This window comes from Salvelinus fontinalis, chromosome 21 (assembly GCF_029448725.1).
Source record: "Salvelinus fontinalis isolate EN_2023a chromosome 21, ASM2944872v1, whole genome shotgun sequence".
Taxonomy (NCBI): Eukaryota; Metazoa; Chordata; class Actinopteri; order Salmoniformes; family Salmonidae; genus Salvelinus; species Salvelinus fontinalis.
The window spans coordinates 4,900,385-4,922,884 of NC_074685.1; the positions used below are offsets into that span (position 1 = coordinate 4,900,385).

The window sequence follows — 22,500 nt, forward strand, 5'->3', positions numbered from 1 at the left end:
TGTGATCTCAGGAGACAGCAGTACCACCGCCAGCACCATGGAGGTGGAGACCCACCCTGAGAGCTGCTACCCCAGCCAAGGGCTCAACGGCCAGGGCAACAACCACCAGCTCCAGCCCCTGGACATTGAGGTAGCTCACGAGATAGCCTACCTAGACGAGGTGTTGGAAGCTAACTGCTGTGACCCCGGGGTCGATACCACGCCATCGCCCTCTAACGGAACCGCGACTACTGAGAAACACGCCAGGGAGGTCAACATCGACGGGACTGGACCATCTGTCAACATCTCCAACACAGACACAACATACCATGAGGTCATAGTAGAGGGGAGAAAGCAGACTATCTTCATTAAACACCAGGATGTCAACAACAGCAATAACACCAGGCCCAACGGCCACTCTGGACCAATGGCAGGAGAGCAGGAGAACTACAGGAATAAGGGAGGAGAGACAACATCCCCCACTATGACCACCATCAAGAAGGAGGCCCGTTTCGAGCTGCGGGCCTTCCAGGAGGAGAAGAAGCCGTCCAAGCTGTTCGACCCGTGTGAGAAGGAAGTGCGCGTGAAGAAGGTGCGTCCCTCGGAGGAGGTGGCAGAGCTGGAGAGGGAGAGGTTGGAGCTGATCAGGGGCCAGGCGGTAAAGAAGAACCCAGACATGGGGACAAAGTGGTGGAACCCTCCTCAGGAGAAGAGTCTGGAGGAGGAGCTGGAGCCAGACAAACTAGAGTCACACAGGAAGTACGAGGAGAGGAAGCAGCAGAGGAGGTCAGAGTTCACTGGTGGGATGTCCCAGACGTACGCCCAGTACTCCATGGCCTTTGACCCTAAAGCTGACCCTGAGCCTGGCCGCGACACGGAGGACATCCTGGTGGAGCAGATGGACTTCTCTACCGCCAGGAAGCAGTTCCTGCAGATAGAACATGCAAGGCAGCAGGCAGCCGAGAGGTCACAGGTCACAGCTCCCAACTCGGCCAAGCCCTTCTCCAGATCATCAGACACCGTGATCCACGTGGAGAGATCCTCCGATTACGTCACTGTGGGCTACAGCAATTACCAGGACTCACCACTAGAGGACGGCGACGCAACCACTACAACGGTCCGGACAGAGAGGATCTACTGCAGCCCAGAAGGGTCCCAGTCCCCCACCTCTACCGTGGGGAGGGTCCTGGGCCTGGGACAGGGAGAGCCCAGTAATAGTGGCTCCAAGGAGGCCTGGATGGAGAACAGATACAGAGACGAAGACTTTACCTGCGCCAGGTCCATCATGACCATCATAAAAGATGAGAAGGACTCTCTGTCCCTCCAGCATCATTCCTCCTCCCTCCACAGCCCCAGCGCCTCTCTGTCCTCCTGCAACCCCAATGAATGTGACTCCGGGCTGGACGAGCAGTCCCTGCGTTCCCTGGATAACTCTATGCTGGATACCCTTTCAAAAGACTTCAGCATGAATAACGTATCCGACAGTGGGGCGTCAAACGAGACCATGTCGGCCTCCTACCTGGGGGAGACGTCTCTGGGGGAGTACTCCTTCCCCTCCACCCCACAGACCACTACACCCGTCAACGGAAAGATGGAGGGAGGCACTACCATGTGTCCTGGGGAGCAGAACGAGGGAAGTCAGGGTCTGTGGGAGCAAGAGCTGGAGTACCATGCAGGTATGCTGGTGCAGTGTATCATCCAGCACGCCCTGATTAACCAGAACCAGTCTCAGCAGGGTGAGGAGTGGCAAGGGGTCTCCCCCTTCCCCCTCCAAGAGAGGCACGTAGACGTTCTATCTTCTGGGAACCTTTCATCACTACCAACAGAGTATCAGTCACTCACACCTCTAGACCTCCACTCTCCTCCACCTCCCCAGCTCCACTCACCTCCAAGTCCAATGCAGCAGTCACCAACACCCTTACAGTCCCTCCAGTCAGCCCCACCTCAGTACCAGTCAACTCCATCACCTCAGCCGCTGTCACCTCCAGCAAAGTTCCAGTCAAGTCCAACCCAATATCAGTCTCCTTCACCCCAGCTCCAGCCCCTCCCAACCCAGGTAGAGAGACCTACCTATGTCCAGGTAGAGAGACCTACCTATGTCCAGGTAGAGAGACCTACCTATGTCCAGATGGAGAGACCTACCTACGCCCCCCTTCCACAGAGATCTTCCTCCGGGGGGCCTAAGATCCTCATCCAGTCCGCACTCAGTCGCTCACTGGCCCTAAACCCAGACCCGGTCCCAGTCCGCACTCCTGTCCTCATCCCTCCCCGTCCCCTAGAGCCTTATCAGGCTCCAGAGCTGTCCCGGACCCCGAGTGAAAAGGACCAGTTCAGTTACTTCTCTAAGTACTCCGAGGCGGCCGAGCTACGCAGCACAGCCGCAGCGACCAGAACCCAGGAGACGGAGCAGAACACCGGGCCGTTCAAGCTGCGCTCCCGGAAGCAGAGGACTCTGTCCATGATCGAGGAAGAGATCCGAGCGGCGCAGGAGAGAGAGAAAGAGCTGAAGAAGCAAAGACTGGGAGCGGTGGGGTCAGGACCGGATCCCAGAACCAACCAGACTGGCAGACCCAAGACGATGTCTATCAACCCCGGGGACAAGCACAAGACCAACAGTCTGCCCGCCAAACTCAGCCTCTCTGGGAGCCTGCCACTCACCCTCACCAGCATGACGGCACCAGGTGAGACAACTGTGAGATCTGTTTCTGCGTCTGAAACCTTATTCACTGCCTATTCTTTTCATCAGTATTGTACTATATAGACAAGAGGGTGACGTTTTTGGAAACAACCCGTAAAAAAAAATATATATATTGTCCTTGTTTATCAGTGATTAATCGATTGATTGATTGATATTTGATTGGTACTGTATGTGAGTTGTCCTCTTGTATAAGTCTTCAGACTACTTCCATCCAGAAGGCTGTATTCATGTTTCCCTAGGGATGGTATTATAGGGGGGGGGAGTGGGCAGATTTTTTCGGCTTGGTCAATAAGAAATCCAAGGGCCATGACTGAAGCCAAGCGAGAGTTGTCTTGAAGGGGTGGGTTAATGTGGGTGTGTCTTTGTGTTCGTACCTGGCAAGCGTTTGGCCATCCACTACACAGTTACAGTCACTCGTGTTCTGTTTTGCCATTACATATTATATATGACTACATCACTTCCTGTACCCCCTGTTCACTCATTACTGCACGGCCAGGCACGACTCCATTTTGAAAGCATTCTGATGGCTGATGGGAAACATGAGTTGTGTTGTAAAATCCGACTTGAGAATGGTTTGAAATTACAGTCTCCCGAACAAAGCCTCTGACATTCTTAGGCTCCTGATTGGCTGTTTAAACAGAGTCCTGTTTTTATTAGAAGGGTTGGACTTCTCTAGGTTCAACATGCTGAGTTCTCTAAACAACATGCTGAGTTCTCTGAGCAACATGCTGAGTTCTCTAAACAACATGCTGAGTTCTCTAAACAACATGCTGAGTTCTCTGAGCAACATGCTGAGTTCTCTGAGCAACATGCTGAGTTCTCTAAGCAACATGCTGAGTTCTCTGAGCAACATGCTGAGTTCTCTGAGCAACATGCTGAGTTCTCTGAGCAACATGCTGAGTTCTCTGAGCAACATGCTGAGTTCTCTGAGCAACATGCTGAGTTCTCTGAGCAACATGCTGAGTTCTCTGAACAACATGCTGAGTTCTCTAAGCAACATGCTGAGTTCTCTAAGCAACATGCTGAGTTCTCTAAGCAACATGTTGAGTTCTCTAAGCAACATGCTGAGTTCTCTAAGCAACATGCTGAGTTCTCTGAGCAACATGCTGAGTTCTCTGAGCAACATGTTGAGTTCTCTAAGCAACATGCTGAGTTCTCTAAGCAACATGCTGAGTTCTCTAAACAACATGCTGAGTTCTCTAAGCAACATGCTGAGTTCTCTGAGCAACATGTTGAGTTCTCTAAACAACATGCTGAGTTCTCTAAACAACATGCTGAGTTCTCTAAACAACATGTTGAGTTCTCTAAGCAACATGCTGAGTTCTCTAAGCAACATGCTGAGTTCTCTAAACAACATGCTGAGTTCTCTAAGCAACATGTTGAGTTCTCTAAGCAACATGCTGAGTTCTCTAAGCAACATGCTGAGTTCTCTAAGCAACATGCTGAGTTCTCTGAGCAACATGTTGAGTTCTCTAAACAACATGCTGAGTTCTCTAAACAACATGCTGAGTTCTCTAAACAACATGCTGAGTTCTCTAAACAACATGCTGAGTTCTCTAAACAACATGCTGAGTTCTCTGAGTTCTCTAAGCAACATGCTGAGTTCTCTGAGCAACATGCTGAGTTCTCTGAGTTCTCTAAACAACATGCTGAGTTCTCTGAGTTCTCTAAGCAACATGCTGAGTTCTCTAAGCAACATGCTGAGTTCGCTAAACAACATGCTGAGTTCTCTATACAACATGCTGAGTTCTCTAAACAACATGCTGAGTTCTCTGAGTTCTCTAAACAACATGCTGAGTTCTCTAAACAACATGCTGAGTTCTCTAAACAACATGCTGAGTTCTCTGAGTTCTCTAAGCAACATGCTGAGTTCTCTGAGCAACATGCTGAGTTCTCTGAGTTCTCTAAACAACATGCTGAGTTCTCTGAGTTCTCTAATTAACATGCTGAGTTCTCTAAGCAACATGCTGAGTTCTCTAAGCAACATGCTGAGTTCTCTAAACAACATGCTGAGTTCTCTAAACAACATGCTGAGTTCTCTAAACAACATGCTGAGTTCTCTAAACAACATGCTGAGTTCTATGAGTTCTCTAAACAACATGCTGAGTTCTCTAAACAACATGCTGAGTTCTCTAAGCAACATGCTGAGTTCTCTAAGCAACATGCTGAGTTCTCTGAGTTCTCTAAACAACATGCTGAGTTCTCTGAGTTCTCTAAACAACATGCTGAGTTCTCTGAGTTCTCTAAACAACATGCTGAGTTCTCTAAACAACATGCTGAGTTCTCTGAGTTCTCTAAACAACATGCTGAGTTCTCTAATTAACATGCTGAGTTCTCTAAGCAACATGCTGAGTTCTCTGAGTTCTCTAAGCAACATGCTGAGTTCTCTAAGCAACATGCTGAGTTCGCTAAACAACATGCTGAGTTCTCTATACAACATGCTGAGTTCTCTAAACAACATGCTGAGTTCTCTAAACAACATGCTGAGTTCTCTAAACAACATGCTGAGTTCTCTAAACAACATGCTGAGTTCTCTGAGTTCTCTAAGCAACATGCTGAGTTCTCTGAGCAACATGCTGAGTTCTCTGAGTTCTCTAAACAACATGCTGAGTTCTCTGAGTTCTCTAAGCAACATGCTGAGTTCTCTAAACAACATGCTGAGTTCTCTATACAACATGCTGAGTTCTCTAAACAACATGCTGAGTTCTCTAAACAACATGCTGAGTTCTCTAAACAACATGCTGAGTTCTATGAGTTCTCTAAACAACATGCTGAGTTCTCTAAACAACATGCTGAGTTCTCTAAGCAACATGCTGAGTTCTCTAAGCAACATGCTGAGTTCTCTGAGTTCTCTAAACAACATGCTGAGTTCTCTGAGTTCTCTAAACAACATGCTGAGTTCTCTGAGTTCTCTAAACAACATGCTGAGTTCTGAGTTCTCTAAACAACATGCTGAGTTCTCTGAGTTCTCTAAACAACATGCTGAGTTCTCTAAACAACATGCTGAGTTCTCTAAACAACATGCTGAGTTCTCTAAACAACATGCTGAGTTCTCTGAGCAACATGCTGAGTTCTCTGAGTTCTCTAAACAACATGCTGAGTTCTCTGAGCAACATGCTGAGTTCTCTGAGCAACATGCTGAGTTCTCTGAGTTCTCTAAACAACATGCTGAGTTCTCTAAACAACATGCTGAGTTCTCTGAGTTCTCTAAACAACATGCTGAGTTCTCTAAGCAACATGCTGAGTTCTCTGAGTTCTCTAAACAACATGCTGAGTTCTCTAAACAACATGCTGAGTTCTCTGAGTTCTCTAAACAACATGCTGAGTTCTCTAAACAACATGCTGAGTTCTCTGAGTTCTCTAAACAACATGCTGAGTTCTCTAAACAACATGCTGAGTTCTCTAAGCAACATGCTGAGTTCTCTAAACAACATGCTGAGTTCTCTGAGCAACATGCTGAGTTCTCTGAGTTCTCTAAGCAACATGCTGAGTTCTCTAAACAACATGCTGAGTTCTCTAAGCAACATGCTGAGTTCTCTAAGCAACATGCTGAGTTCTCTAAACAACATGCTGAGTTCTCTGAGTTCTCTAAACAACATGCTGAGTTCTCTGAGTTCTCTAAACAACATGCTGAGTTCTCTAAGCAACATGCTGAGTTCTCTGAGTTCTCTAAACAACATGCTGAGTTCTCTAAACAACATGCTGAGTTCTCTGAGTTCTCTAAGCAACATGCTGAGTTCTCTGAGTTCTCTAAACAACATGCTGAGTTCTCTAAGCAACATGCTGAGTTCTCTAAACAACATGCTGAGTTCTCTGAGTTCTCTAAACAACATGCTGAGTTCTCTGAGTTCTCTAAGCAACATGCTGAGTTCTCTAAGCAACATGCTGAGTTCTCTAAACAACATGCTGAGTTCTCTGAGTTCTCTAAACAACATGCTGAGTTCTCTGAACAACATGCTGAGTTCTCTAAGCAACATGCTGAGTTCTCTAAACAACATGCTGAGTTCTCTAAACAACATGCTGAGTTCTCTGAGTTCTCTAAACAACATGCTGAGTTCTCTGAGTTCTCTAAACAACATGCTGAGTTCTCTAAACAACATGCTGAGTTCTCTAAACAACATGCTGAGTTCTCTGAGTTCTCTAAACAACATGCTGAGTTCTCTGAGTTCTCTGAGCAACATGCTGAGTTCTCTGAGTTCTCTAAGCAGCATGCTGAGTTCTCTAAGCAGCATGCTGAGTTCTCTAAACAACATGCTGAGTTCTCTAAGCAACATGCTGAGTTCTCTAATTAACATGCTGAGTTCTCTAAGCAACATGCTGAGTTCTCTAAACAACATGCTGAGTTCTCTAAGCAACATGCTGAGTTCTCTAAGCAACATGCTGAGTTCTCTAAACAACATGCTGAGTTCTCTAAACAACATGCTGAGTTCTCTAAGCAACATGCTGAGTTCTCTAAGCAACATGCTGAGTTCTCTGAGCAACATGCTGAGTTCTCTAAGCAACATGCTGAGTTCTCTGAGTTCTCTGAGGTCTCTAAACAACATGCTGAGTTCTCTGAGTTCTCTAAACATGTCTAGAAGTAGCATCCCACTGCTCTCCCTTCCAGCAATACAATGCTGTGGTGGTTTTCGTGGTGAATGACTTCCCCCTTGTGTTAATGAGCCAGCACTGCATTACTGCGTTCAATAGACACGATGCCATCTTCCCATTCAATATTCATTAGATACAGAGTCAATGTAGAGGATAGACATGAATATATGATATTTTATTGTACTGTATGTGTTGACATATACAGTAGATATATTGTATGTATTGACAACATAATTTATATTGTCATGTCCTTATATGACATTTATTCTGTGTGTATAACCTGCAGGTAAGATAAATCATTCTGCATCCCCCTCCTCATCTGAGAATCCTCCTGCATCCCCCTCCTCGTCGGAGAATCCTTCGCCCCTCTTGGACCTGGGCAATGACGACTCGGGGGGCAGCGGGCGCCCCAAAAACTTCATGCAGACCCTGATGGACGACTACGAGACTCACAAAGTGAAGCGCCGGGAGAAAGGAGAGGACAACAGCGTGAGTAGTACTAGTAGTAGTAGTAGTAGTAATAGAAGTAGTAGTAGTAGTATCAGTAGTAGTAGTAGTAGTAGTACTACTAGTAGTAGTAGTAGTAGTAGTAGTAGTAGTAGTAGTAGTAGTAGTAGTATCAGTAGTAGTAGTAGTAGTAGTATCAGTAGTAGTAGTAGTAGTAGTATCAGTAGTAGTAGTAGTAGTAGTAGTACTAGTAGTAGTAGTAGTAGTAGTACTAGTATCAGTAGTAGTAGTAGTAGTATCAGTAGTAGTAGTAGTAGTACTAGTACTAGTAGTAGTAGTAGTAGTAGTAGTAGTAGTAGTATCAGTAGTATCAGTAGTAGTAGTAGTAGTAGTACTAGTAGTAGTAGTAGTAGTAGTAGTAGTATCAGTAGTAGTAGTAGTAGTATCAGTAGTAGTAGTAGTAGTAGTAGTAGTAGTAGTAGTAGTAGTAGTAGTAGTAGTAGTAGTAGTAGTAGTAGTAGTAGTATCAGTAGTAGTAGTATCAGTAGTAGTAGTAGTAGTAGTAGTAGTAGTAGTAGTAGTAGTAGGTTCAGTAGTAGTAGTAGTAGTAGTACTAGTAGTAGTAGTAGTAATATCAGTAGTAGTAGTACTAGTAGTAGTAGTAGTATCAGTAGTAGTAGTAGTAGTAGTAGTACTAGTAGTAGTAGTAGTAGTAGTAGTAGTAGTATCAGTAGTAGTAGTACTAGTAGTAGTAGTATCAGTAGTAGTAGTAGTAGTAGTATCAGTAGTAGTAGTAGTAGTAGTAGTAGTAGTAGTATCAGTAGTAGTAGTAGTAGTAGTAGTAGTACTATCCACGTTCTCTCCTGCTGCTGTTAATTAGCTGTCATTCAGTAGTAGTCGTATCAGTAGTAGTAGTAGTAGTATCAGTAGTAGTAGTAGTAGTAGTAGTAGTAGTAGTAGTAGTAGTAGTAGTAGTAGTAGTCGTATCAGTAGTAGTAGTAGTAGTAGTTGTACTATCCATGTTCTCTCCTGCATCAGTAGTAGTAGTAGTAGTAGTAATAGTAGTAGTAGTAGTATCAGTAGTAGTATCAGTAGTAGTAATAGTAGTAGTAGTAGTAGTATCAGTAGTCGTATCAGTAGTCGTAATAGTAGTAGTAGTAGTAGTAGTAGTAGTAGTAATAGTAGTAGTAGTAGTAGTATCAGTAGTCGTATCAGTAGTAGTAATAGTAGTAGTAGTAGTAGTAGTAGTAGTAGTAGTATCAGTAGTCGTATCAGTAGTAGTACTAGTAGTAGTAGTAGTAGTAGTAGTACTATCCACATTCTCTCCTGCTGCTGTTACTGAGCTGTCATTCAGTAGTAGTAGTCGTATCAGTAGTAGTAGTAGTAGTAGTAGTATTTTCCACGTTCTCTTGTGCTGCTGTTACTGAGCTGTCATTCAGTAGTAGTAGTCGTATCATTCAGTAGTAGTCGTATCAGTAGTAGTAGTAGTAGTAGTAGTAGTAGTAGTAGTAGTAGTAGTAGTAGTAGTAGTAGTAGTAGTTGTACTATCCATGTTCTCTCCTGCATCAGTAGTAGTAGTAGTAGTAGTAGTAGTAGTAGTAGTAGTAGTATCAGTAGTAGTAGTAGTAGTAGTAGTAGTAGTAGTAGTAGTATCAGTAGTAGTAGTATCAGTAGTAGTAGTAGTAGTAGTAGCAGTAGTAGTATCAGTAGTAGTAGTAGTATCAGTAGTAGTATCAGTAGTAGTATCAGTAGTAGTAATAGTAGTAGTAGTAGTAGTATCAGTAGTCGTATCAGTAGTAGTACTAGTAGTAGTAGTAGTAGTAGTAGTACTATCCACGTTCTCTCCTGCTGCTGTTACTGAGCTGTCATTCAGTAGTAGTAGTCGTATCAGTAGTAGTAGTAGTAGTAGTAGTATTTTCCACGTTCTCTTGTGCTGCTGTTACTGAGCTGTCATTCCCTGGGTTTAGTGACCTACATCGCCTGGGTACCACACCCGGTTGTACTATCATTACACCACCCTGCATACCACTGCTGGCTTGCTTCTGAAGCTAAGCAGGGTTGGTCCTGGTCAGTCCCTGGATGGGAGACCAGATGCTGCTGGAAGTGGTGTTGGAGGGCCAGTAGGAGGCACTCTTTCCTCTGGTCTAAAAAAAAAAAAAATATCCCAATGCCCCAGGGCAGTGATTGGGGACACTGCCCTGTGTAGGGTGCCGTCTTTCGGATGGGACGTTAAACGGGTGTCCTGACTCTCTGAGGTCATTAAAGATCCCATGGCACTTATCGTAAGAGTAGGGGTGTTAACCCCGGTGTCCTGGCTAAATTCCCAATCTGGCCCTCAAACCATCATGGTCACCTAATAATCCCCAGTTTACAATTGGCTCATTCATCCCCTTCGTCTCCCCTGTAACTATTCCCCAGGTCGTTGCTGCAAATGAGAACGTGTTCTCCGTCAATTTACCTGGTAAAATAACGGTAAAAAAAAAAAAAAAAACACTGCTTGCCATATGCCAAATGTTTGGTGACAAGGAATGTTAGCACAAATAGGTTTGGTATCCAGGCTAAACCTACAGTAAGCCTACTCTAGCAGCCTTTATCTAGCCAGGTCCCAGATATTTTGGGAGAGTTTGTCCTGACAATGACTACAGGAGTTGGCAAAACAGCACAAACTGCGGCATGTACTGAGACAGAGAGGCACTGTTTCCTTCGCTCAGATTATTGGCTACACGTACTGAGACAGAGAGGCACTGTTTCCTTCGCTCAGATTATTGGCTACATGTACTGAGACAGAGAGGCACTGTTTCCTTCGCTCAGATTATTGGCTACACGTACTGAGACAGAGAGGCACCATTTCCCTCGCTCAGATTATTGGCTACACGTACTGAGACAGAGAGGCACCATTTCCCTCGCTCAGATTATTGGCTACACGTACTGAGACAGAGAGGCACCATTTCCCTCGCTCAGATTATTGGCTACACGTACTGAGACAGAGAGGCACCATTTCCCTCGCTCAGATTATTGGCTACACGTACTGAGACAGAGAGGCACCTTTTCCCTCGCTCAGATTATTGGCTACACGTACTGAGACAGAGAGGCACCTTTTCCCTCGCTCAGATTATTGGCTACACGTACTGAGACAGAGAGGCACTGTTTCCTTCGCTCAGATTATTGGCTACACGTACTGAGACAGAGAGGCACCATTTCCCTCGCTCAGATTATTGGCTACACGTACTGAGACAGAGAGGTACTGTTTCCCTCGCTCAGATTATTGGCTACACGTACTGAGACAGAGAGGTACTGTTTCCCTCGCTCAGATTATCGGCTACACGTACTGAGACAGAGAGGCACCTTTTCCCTCGCTCAGATTATTGGCTACACGTACTGAGACAGAGAGGCACTATTTCCCTCGCTCAGATTATTGGCTACACGTACTGAGACAGAGAGGTACTATTTCCCTCGCTCAGATTATTGGCTACACGTACTGAGACAGAGAGGCACCATTTCCCTCGCTCAGATTATTGGCTACACGTACTGAGACAGAGAGGTACTGTCTCCCTCACTCAGATTATTGGCTACACGTACTGAGACAGAGAGGCACTGTCTCCCTCACTCAGATTATTGGCTACACGTACTGAGACAGAGAGGCACTCGTTTCCCTCGCTCAGATTATTGGCTACACGTACTGAGACAGAGAGGCACTGTCTCCCTCGCTCAGATTATTGGCTACACGTACTGAGACAGAGAGGCACCGTTTCCCTTGCTCAGATTATTTCTCCGGTGAGGTTCAGCTTGAGAATTGAAGGAAAATTATGAAAACACAGAGATGAAAGATAAATGATTTTGGCACCATGAATACAGGCCACTGTTCCACACATCAGTAAAGGTTACCAGAACTCACAGTAGTCTTCCCCAACAACTGAATACATGAACCAACAGTGTGAATGACAATAAAACAAAGGAAATACAGGTTGGAAAAACTTGTAGTCAGTCAGTCCGTCAGTCAACCCGATACACCAACAGATCTCAGACACAGAACGGCCACGGAGGACAGCTGGTACCAGAGATCTCGGACACAGAAAGGCGTCCAATGGCGTTTTAGAGAATTTGGCTGTACGTCCAACCGGCCTCACAACCGCAGACCACGTGTAACCACGCCAACCCAGGATCTCCACATCTGGCTTCTTCACCGGCGGGAATGTCGTGGGTTGTTATTGCCACCGGGGCCCGCCAGTGTAACTGCTAAACTGCTTGCTGACTCTACACTGTACGGCATGATCGTAGCGGTTTTACTAATGCATTAGTTCTAGTAGCTATGTTGACTATGACGTGACAACGATGAAGGCTGTGTGTAGCAGTTAGCTACATGCTAGTCATGATATGGTTTGGAAAGGTTTTTTTGCCTGGTCACAGACAGCTGATGTGTTGTGCATTGAAGTCCACAAGCGAAGGGAAATGGTGAGAGGAGGAGAGTGTGTAGATATAATTCCTTCTCGCATCTACATGCAACGAGTTGTTTGTACGAGGCTGCTATGAAAGTGAACTGTGGTTACGTGTGATCAGGGGTGTATTCATTGTGCCGATTCTGTTTAAAAACCTTTCTTTAACAGAAGCTAACGGAACTAAACTGGGATAAACATACACGAATTTGTCCATTTGAAACTCTTTGTTATCAACTTTTGGACTATTGAATACACCCTAGATCAGCTAGATGCAGGCAAGAGTGTGTAAGGTGGTATTAAACGTGTCAATGTCTGTCACCTTGATTACTCAAACTTCTCTCGACCTGTGTGCACATACGTTGTAAACTTTCATTCATAGGCCAGGTTGTAGTAACCTGATGATGGGTATAGGGAACGTTAGAGTATCATGTAGTAGCCTAAACCTATCACTGTTACATTGAACTGGGTGAATATGAATGACAGTAACCTAAACCTGTCACTGTTACATTGAACTGGGTGAATATGAATGACAGTAACCTAAACCTATCACTGTTACATTGAACTGGGTGAATATGAATGACAGTAACCTAAACCTATCACTGTTACATTGAACTGGGTGAATATGAATGACAGTAACCTAAACCTATCACTGTTACATTGAACTGGGTGAATATGAATGACAGTAACCTAAACCTATCAGTGTTACATTGAGCTGGGTGAATATGAATGACAGTAACCTAAACCTATCACTGTTACATTGAACTGGGTGAATATGAATGACAGTAACCTAAACCTATCACTGTTACATTGAACTGGGTGAATATGAATGACAGTAACCTAAACCTATCACTGTTACATTGAACTGGGTGAATATGAATGACAGTCATCCAATATGCTGTAATAGAAATAAGGCCATGTTCATGAAAATAAAATAATCCTCCCTCATCATAAACGGCACCAACCGCCACTGAATCTGAGGTACCCAAAATATTTTCAGGCATGGAATTGCCCTGCTACAGTTTTTAGGCTTTTATGGCGGTCATTACTGTGGCGGATGAATCAGAATTAGTTGGGTAACATAGATAAGATGTTTTATTAAAATATCTTGTAATACCAGAGACTCAGTTCAACTTTATTTATTGAAGGGAAATGAATGATCCCCAGGTACTGCCTAGTGCCCCCAAAGCCCTGTTTCTACTCGCTGTTGACTGACTTGTTGTTTGTTGTCTGGGTTACCAGGTGTTGGAGGCCACCCGTGTCACCCGCAGGAAAAGCAACATGGCGCTGAGGTGGGAGGCGGGGCTTTACACTAACGAGGACGGAGAGGAGGAGGAGGAAGAGGAGGAAGAGGAGTAGTCGACTACCAGGGATGGAAGGAGGAGGAGGAAGAGGAGGAAGAGGAGTAGTCGACTACCAGGGATGGAAGGAGGAGGAGGAAGAGGAGTAGTCGACTACCAGGGATGGAAGGAGGAGGAGGAGGAGGAGGAAGAGGAGTAGTCGACTACCAGGGATGGAAGGAGGAGGAGGAGGAGGAGGAAGAGGAGTAGTCGACTACCAGGGATGGAAGGAGGAGGAGGAAGAGGAGTAGTCGACTACCAGGGATGGAAGGAGGAGGAGGAAGAGGAGGAAGAGGAGTAGTCGACTACCAGGGATGGAAGGAGGAGGAGGAAGAGGAGGAAGAGGAGTAGTCGACTACCAGGGATGGAAGGAGGAGGAGGAAGAGGAGGAAGAGGAGTAGTCGACTACCAGGGATGGAAGGAGGAGGAGGAAGAGGAGGAAGAGGAGTAGTCGACTACCAGGGATGGAAGGAGGAGGAGGAAGAGGAGGAAGAGGAGTAGTCGACTACCAGGGATGGAAGGAGGAGGAGGAAGAGGAGGAGGAGGAAGAGCAGAGACACAACTTCCAAGTATTTATTTTTTCTAAAGTATTCTGATCACATGACCCGTCACATGATCTACTGGATGGACCAACCTGGAGCATCAGCCAGTTCCTGCCAACACTGAAACAGAAAGACCCGTGGGATACGACTGGTTGCCAAGCGACGGACAAGTAACCGCGACGACGACAACAGTGGGTTCCCGGGCAGGTCATGTCCAAGGTTCCATTTTGGAATGTTTAGATTTTTCCAGATTAAAGTTAGTGTAAAGGACTGTGTGAACTATGCAAATGATGACAACAACGATGAGACTCTTGTGGTATTGAAGTGGATATTATCGGAGGATTGATTTGACACAGAGATATTACGCCTGCCAAGTGATCCTAGTGTCAGGGAGGATGTCAGACTGAATTGAATCACTGGAGAGAAAATAAACTGCATTCCCTATGGCCCCCTATTCCCTATGTAGTGCACTAGATTTAAAAAGAGTAGTGAACTAGATAGGGAATAGGGGGCCATTTTCTGTTGAAGCCCCAGGTTTGGCCTTTCTCCAGGTTACAGTTTCATCCAACAGAAAACAATGTTACTGGGACTTGATCCCTTTATGGCGACTGCATGACGATATTTAACCTCATATAATACCAGTATTTATCTAAAAGCTAAGACAGTGGCGTATATAAATAGATATTGCTATCACTCTTCTTCTTCAGTGATTTAAATGAGTTGATATTTCTAAAGCAATAACAATGGAAGTCATTTCCTCTTTCCTGACGATGATGTCGATGATGCCGATGATGTCGATGATGTCGATGATGTACTGTAGCCTTGAACCATTCATATGAGCTCGTCTAAAAGTGTAGAGTGCATTTGGCTGTATTTAGACCCCTGGACAACTCCCACATGTTATTGCCTTTTTCTAAAATCGATAAAAAAAATGTTTTTCATCAATCTCCACACTATCTACACCCAATAATGACAAAGCAAAAAAATATATTTTTTTTAGATTTCAGCAAATGTATAAAAAAAAAATAAAAAAATGAACTATCACATGTATATAAGTATTCAGACCCTTTACTCAGTACTTTTGTTGACCATCGGGTTCTTGGTCACCTCCCTGACCAAGGCCCTTCTCCCCACATGCTCAGTTTGGCCGTGCGGCCAGATCTAGGAAGAGTCTTGGTGGTTCCAAACTTCTTCCATGTAAGAATGATAGAGGCCACTGTGTTCTTGGGGACCTTCTATGCTGCAGAAATGTTTTTGTACCCTTCTCCTGATCTGTGCCTCGAAACAATCCTGTCTAGGAGCACTATGGACAATTCCTTCCACCACATGGCTTGGTTTTTGCTCTGAGATGCCCTGTCAACTGTGGGACCTTATGTAGACAGGTGTGTGCCTTTCCAAATCATGTCCAATCAATTGAATTTAGCACAGGTGGACTTCGATCAAGTTGTAGAAAAATCTCAAGGATGATCAGTGGAAACAGGATGTACCTGAGCTCAATTTCGAGACTCATAGCAAAGGGTCTGAATACTTATGTAAATAAGATATTTCTGTTTTTTTATATTTAAAAACATTTTCAGTAAAAAAATGAAAATAAAATACAGAAATATTTAATTTACATAATTATTCACACACCTGAGTCAATACTTTGTGGAAGTACATTTGGCGGTGATTACAGATGTGACTCTTTCTGGGTAAGTCTCTATGCCCATTATTATCTTTTAAATTCTTCAAGCTCTGTCAAGTTGATTGTTGCTCATTGTTCTCCCAGTGTCTCCCCGTGCCTGCTGGAAAGCAGAATGAATCAGGTTTTCCTCAAGTATTTTGCCTGTAGCTATTTTCATTTTTTTATTAAAAAAAAACAAAAAACTCCTTAGTCCTTGCCGATGACAAGCATACCCATAACATGATGCAGCCGCCACCATGCTTGAACATATTAAGAGTGGTACTCAGTGATGTGTTGTGTTGGATTTGCCCCAAACATAACGCTTTATATTCAGGACAGAGGTTAATTGCTTTGCCACATTTTTGTCAGTTTTACTTAAGTGCCTTGTTGCAAACAGGATGCATGTTTTGAAATATTTTCATTCTTTTCATATACAGACTTCTTTTCACTCTGTCATTTGGGTTAGTATTGTTGACCCATCTTCAGTTTTCTCCAATCACAGCCATTAAACTCTGTAACTGTTTTAGAGTCACCATTGGCCTCATGTTGAAATCTCGGAGCGGTTTCCTTCCTCTCCAGCAACTGAGTTAGAAAGGACGCATGTATCTTTTTAGTGACTGGGTGTATTGATACACCATCCGAAGCATAATTAATAACTTCATTTTTTACATATCTACCAATCGGGGCCCTTCTTTGTGAGGCATTGAAACACCTCATTGGTCTTTGTGATTCAATCTGTGCCTGAAATTCACTGCTCGATTAAGGGTCCTTACAGATAATTGTATGTGTGGGGTACAGAGATGGGGTAGTTCTTAAGAAATAATGTTAACCACCTCCTAGTAGATGGACCCACACAGAACTTTATATATACAGACTAGTTAACCACCTGCCAGTAGATGGACCCACACAGAACTGTATATATACAGACTAGTTAACCACCTCCCAGTAGATGGAACACAGAACTTTATATATACAGACTAGTTAACCACCTCCCAATAGATGGACCCACACAGAACTTTATATATACAGACTAGTTAACCACCTCCTAGTAGATGGACCCACACAGAACTTTATATATACAGACTAGTTAACCACCTCCTAGTAGATGGAATACAGAACTTTATATATACAGACTAGTTAACCACCTCCTAGTAGATGGAATACAGAACTTTATATATACAGACTAGTTAACCACCTCCTAGTAGATGGACCCACACAGAACTTTATATATACAGACTAGTTAACCAGCTCCTAGTAGATGGAACACAGAACTTTATATATACAGACTAGTTAACCACCTCCCAATAGATGGACCCACACAGAACTTTATATATACAGACTAGTTAACCACCTCCCAGTAGATGGATAACATAACTTTATATATACAGACTAGTTAACCACCTCCCAGTAGATGGAATACAGAACTTTATATAAACAGACTAGTTAACCACCTCCCAGTAGATGGATAACATAACTTTATATATACAGACTAGTTAACCACCTCCCAGTAGATGGAATACAGAACTTTATATATACAGACTAGTTAACCACCTCCTAGTACATGGAACACAGAACTTTATATATACAGACTAGTTAACCACCTCCTAGTAGATGGATAACATAACTTTATATATACAGACTAGTTAACCACCTCCCAGTAGATGGAATACAGAACTTTATATATACAGACTAGTTAACCACCTCCTAGTAGATGGACCCACACAGAGGTCGCTACTTGGAATGACAAAGGAGAGTTTATCTTTCAGGGGGATGTTGTCAGGGGTTCTCATATGATGGACTTAAGTGTAACTTTAATTGGTTTACAAGCTAGCTAGAAAAGCCAGTTTGTTTTCAGCTGTTGTTTCAAGTCCTAAGCGTGCATGTGTGCTGACACATTTAATTAAATCCCCTCATTAAAATCAATGTGTTTAAGTTGCGGCAGTTTTTTTAAAATAAGAAATATGTGAAAGAAATGAGACAATTTATTTTTTTTTTGTTTGGGGGGGGGGGTTGCGGTTCGTAGTTATTTAGATTTTTCTCATTTTTACACGTATTAGAGTGAAACAACACAACAGGAATTAGGATTGTGGAAACTTTAACATTAGGAAGGACGGTGCCAATTCACAGGTCTTGAAAAAATATATACACATATACAGATATTGACAGATTTTTTACCAAATCCCTATTTCTGACACAATGGAAGATAAGAGTCTTGTCAAATAAAAAGTAACCGGTATGTTTTAAGGCCTAGTATTTTCTGCTTCTCCTGGTATTTAGAGTAGGCTTGCCTTGCTTCAGCCAAACCACTCATACTGATTGTTGTTAGGTGGAACAGAGGAGGACCAAAGCGCAGCGTGGTATGTTTCCATATTTATTGGAAACACAACACGAACAAAAACAAGAAACAGAAAATGAAACTAACGACGCTACAGACCTGAACATGTGAACATACAGACAACGAAGAACGCAACGAACAGGAACAATCACCCACAAACAAACAGTGAGAACAGCCTACCTTAATATGGTTCCCAATCAGAGGAAACGTAAAACACCTGCCCCTGATTGAGAACCATATCAGGCTAATTAACAATGAACCTAAACATAGAAACACATAACATAGAATGCCCACCCAGCTCACGTCCTGACCATACTAAATAAAGAATAAACAAAGGAAATAAGGTCAGGAACGTGACACTGATTCTCTTTCAGTCCATAAAGCCAGATTAACTTTAGTTTCATCCAGGAACTTGCGTAATGTGCTAATGTTATGCTTCTACTTCCTGTTTTACCTTGAAAGTTGTCTTAAAGGAAATGGTAATAGATGTTTGTTGCCCCTCTAGTAGTCAATGATAACAGTCATTGGTGTCCGTCAGCCCCTCTATTAGTCAATGATAACAGTCATTGGTGTCCCACAGCCCCTCTATTAGTCAATGATAACAGTCATTGGTGTCCCACTGCCGCCTCTATTAGTCAATGATAACAGCCCCTCTATTAGTCAATGATAACAGTCCTTCTATTAGTCAATGATAACAGCCCCTCTATTAGTCAATGATAACAGCCCCTCTATTAGTCAATGATAACAGTCATTGGTGTCCCACAGTCCCTCTATTAGTCAATGATAACAGTCCCTCTATTAGTCAATGATAACAGTCCCTCTATTAGTCAATGATAACAGTCATTGGTGTCCCACAGTCCCTCTATTAGTCAATGATAACAGTCCCTCTATTAGTCAGTGATAACAGCCCCTCTATTAGTCAATGATAACAGCCCCTCTATTAGTCAATGATAACAGCCCCTCTATTAGTCAATGATAACAGTCCCTCTATTAGTCAATGATAACAGTCATTGGTGTCCCACTGGCGCCTCTATTAGTCAATGATAACAGTCCCTCTATTAGTCAATGATAACAGCCCCTCTATTAGTCAATGATAACAGCCCCTCTATTAGTCAATGATAACAGTCCCACAGCCCATCCTCTATGTTGTGAGCCAATCTTGTCATTCTATTAAGTCTCAACTATTATTTTTGTAACTTGACTTCCTTTCCAAAGGCTTTGCAGAGGTTAAGAAGACCCATGTAAACTCTAAAGAAACATCATTTAACATTTGAGGCCAGATTTGAAAAGGAAATTATAAATCCCCAAGCTCAGGTTAGTCAGTTGTTTAGAATGAGGATACTGGGGATGGTTGAATCGTTATCATATCCTGTTGCCTAATTTACACATGACTAATATCATTTTATTGTATCCTTAGGTGTCAGACACTGAGGCTGCCAGTACCTCTGAGGCTCCAGTACCTCTGAGGATGCCAGTACCTCTGAGGATGCCAGTACCTCTGAGGATGCCAGTACCTCTGAGGATGCCAGTACCTCTGAGGATGCCAGTACCTCTGAGGATGCCAGTACCTCTGAGGATGCCAGTACCTCTGAGGATGCCAGTACCTCTGAGGATGCCAGTACCTCTGAGGCTCCAGTACCTCTGAGGCTCCAGTACCTCTGAGGCTCCAGTACCTCTGAGGCTCCAGTACCTCTGAGGCTCCAGTACCTCTGAGGATGCCAGTACCTCTGAGGATGCCAGTACCTCTGAGGATGCCAGTACCTCTGAGGCTCCAGTACCTCTGATGCTCCAGTACCTCTGATGCTCCAGTACCTCTGATGCTGCCAGTACCTCTGAGGCTGCCAGTACCTCTGAGGATGCCAGTACCTCTGAGGATGCCAGTACCTCTGAGGATCCAGTACCTCTGAGGATGCCAGTACCTCTGAGGATCCAGTACCTCTGAGGATGCCAGTACCTCTGAGGATACCAGTACCTCTGATGCTCCAGTACCGCTGAGGATGCCAGTACCTCTGAGGATGCCAGTACCTCTGAGGCTCCAGTACCTCTGAGGATGCCAGTACCTCTGAGGCTCCAGTACCTCTGAGGATGCCAGTACCTCTGAGGATGCCAGTACCTCTGAGGCTCCAGTACCTCTGAGGATACCAGTACCTCTGAGGATACCAGTACCTCTGAGGATGCCAGTACCTCTGAGGATGCCAGTACCTCTGAGGATGCCAGTACCTCTGAGGATGCCAGTACCTCTGAGGATGCCAGTACCTCTGAGGATGCCAGTACCTCTGATGCTCCAGTACCTCTGATGCTCCAATTACCTCTGAGGATGCCAGTACCTCTGAGGCTCCAGTACCTCTGAGGCTCCAGTACCTCTGATGCTCCAGTACCTCTGAGGCTGCCAGTACCTCTGAGGATGCCAGTACCTCTGAGGATGCCAGTACCTCTGAGGATGCCAGTACCTCTGAGGCTCCAGTACCTCTGAGGCTCCAGTACCTTTGAGGCTCCAGTACCTCTGAGGCTGCCAGTACCTCTGAGGATGCCAGTTCCAACAGAATAGTATAGGTCTATAAACACAACAGAATAGTACAGGTCACACTACTTTAGAGCAGAGCTCTGGGTCCTAGTTGAAAGATGTTCACTATAAAGGACACTACTTTAGACCAGAGTTCTGGGTCCTAGCTTCAACAAATTACTGAGTAAAGGGTCTGAATACTTATATAAATGTGATATATATATTTTTTTTTATATATAAATTTGCACACATAAAATAAACTGTTTTTGATTTGTAATTATTGGTTATTGTGTGTAGATTGATGAGGGGAAAAAACATACATTTTAGAACTAGGCTGTAACGTTACAAAATGTGGAAAAAGTCAAGGGGTCTGAATACTTTCTGAATGCACTGTATATCAGTATATTAGACTCTCTCTCTCTCTCTGTATATCTGTATATCAGTATATTAGACTCTCTCTCTCTCTGCAGTGATGTTGTTTTCATCACTTCTGGTTTAACACTGCCATCAAGTGGTGATTGTCCAAACTGCATTACTGTTAAGATATAAAAAGCGAGAGATTGGGAGAGAGAAATAGAGAGAGCAGAGAGAGAACAGATAGAGAGCAGAGAGAGAGCAGATGGAGAGCAGAGAGAGCAGAGAGAGAGAAGAGAGAGAGCAGATAGAGAGAAGATAGAGAGCAGAGAGAGAGCAGAGAGAGAGCAGAGAGAGAGCAGAGAGAGAGAGCAGAGAGAGAGAGCAGAGAGAGAGCAGATAGAGAGCAGATAGAGAGCAGATAGAGAGCAGATAGAGAGAGCAGAGAGAGAGAGCAGAGAGAGAGAGCAGAGAGAGAGAGCAGAGAGAGAGCAGATAGAGAGCAGATAGAGAGCAGATAGAGAGCAGATAGAGAGCAGATAGAGAGCAGATAGAGAGCAGATAGAGAGCAGATAGAGAGCAGATAGAGAGCAGAGAGAGCAGAGAGAGAGCAGATAGAGAGCAGAGAGAGAGCAGCGAGAGAGAGCAGAGAGAGAGCAGAGAGAGAGCAGAGAGAGAGCAGATAGAGAGCAGAGAGAGAGCAGAGAGAGCAGAGAGAGAGCAGATAGAGAGCAGAGAGAGCAGAGAGAGCAGAGAGAGAGAGGAGAGAGAGAGCAGAGAGAGAGAGGAGAGAGAGAGCAGAGAGAGAGCAGAGAGAGAGCAGATAGAGAGAGCAGAGAGAGAGCAGCGAGAGAGCAGAGAGAGAGCAGAGAGAGAGCAGAGAGAGAGCAGAGAGAGAGACTAGAGAGAGAGCAGAGAGAGAGAAGTTGAGAGAGAGTAGAGAGCCTTAGAGAGAGAGAGAGAGAGCAGAGAGAGAGAGAGAGATAGAGAGCAGAGAGAGCAGAGAGAGCAGAGCAGAGAGAGAGAGAGCAGAGAGAGCAGAGCAGAGAGAGAGAGATAGAAGCAGAGAGAGAGCAGAGAGAGAGCAGAGAGAGAGAGACTAGAGAGAGAGCAGAGAGAGCGCAGAGAGAGAGAGAGAGAGATAGAGAGCAGAGAGAGAGAGATAGAGAGCAGAGAGAGCAGAGAGAGCAGAGCAGAGAGAGAGAGAGCAGAGAGAGCAGAGCAGAGAGAGAGAGATAGAAGCAGAGAGAGAGCAGAGAGAGAGAAGTTGAGAGAGCATAGAGAGCATAGAGAGCAGAGAGAGAGAGCAGAGAGAGAGTATGTGTCTATAATCTCCCTCTCTGATGATGACGTCACAGGGTTCCTCTCCTAGAAAACTGGTCTGGAGAGATTCCACCGGGGCCGCATCACAACACTCTGTTGCTATAGTAACCCTGCATCACAACACTCTGTTGCTATAGTAACCCTGCATCACAACACTCTGTTGCTATAGTAACCCTGCATCACAACACTCTGTTGCTATAATGACCCTGCATCACAACACTCTGTTGCTATAGTGACCCTGTATTACAACACTCTGTTGCTATAGTGACCCTGCATTACAACACTCTGTTGCT

General features: G+C 44.3%; 1 protein-coding gene across 1 annotated transcript in view; it reads left to right on the plus strand.

Moving 5' to 3' along the window:
* The window catches only part of LOC129818066 (A-kinase anchor protein 2-like), a 53,858-nt gene extending 36,234 nt beyond the window's left edge, over positions 1–17,624 (plus strand). The window contains exons 2-4 of the mRNA XM_055873611.1: positions 1–2,660; positions 7,554–7,756; positions 13,390–17,624. The exon at positions 1–2,660 is cut by the window's left edge and continues 89 nt beyond it. Coding sequence (XP_055729586.1) covers positions 1–2,660; positions 7,554–7,756; positions 13,390–13,506 — 2,980 coding nt within the window. The 3' untranslated portion in view covers positions 13,507–17,624. The remainder of the gene's footprint in view (positions 2,661–7,553; positions 7,757–13,389) is intronic.
* The last annotated feature ends 4,876 nt before the right edge of the window (positions 17,625–22,500 follow it).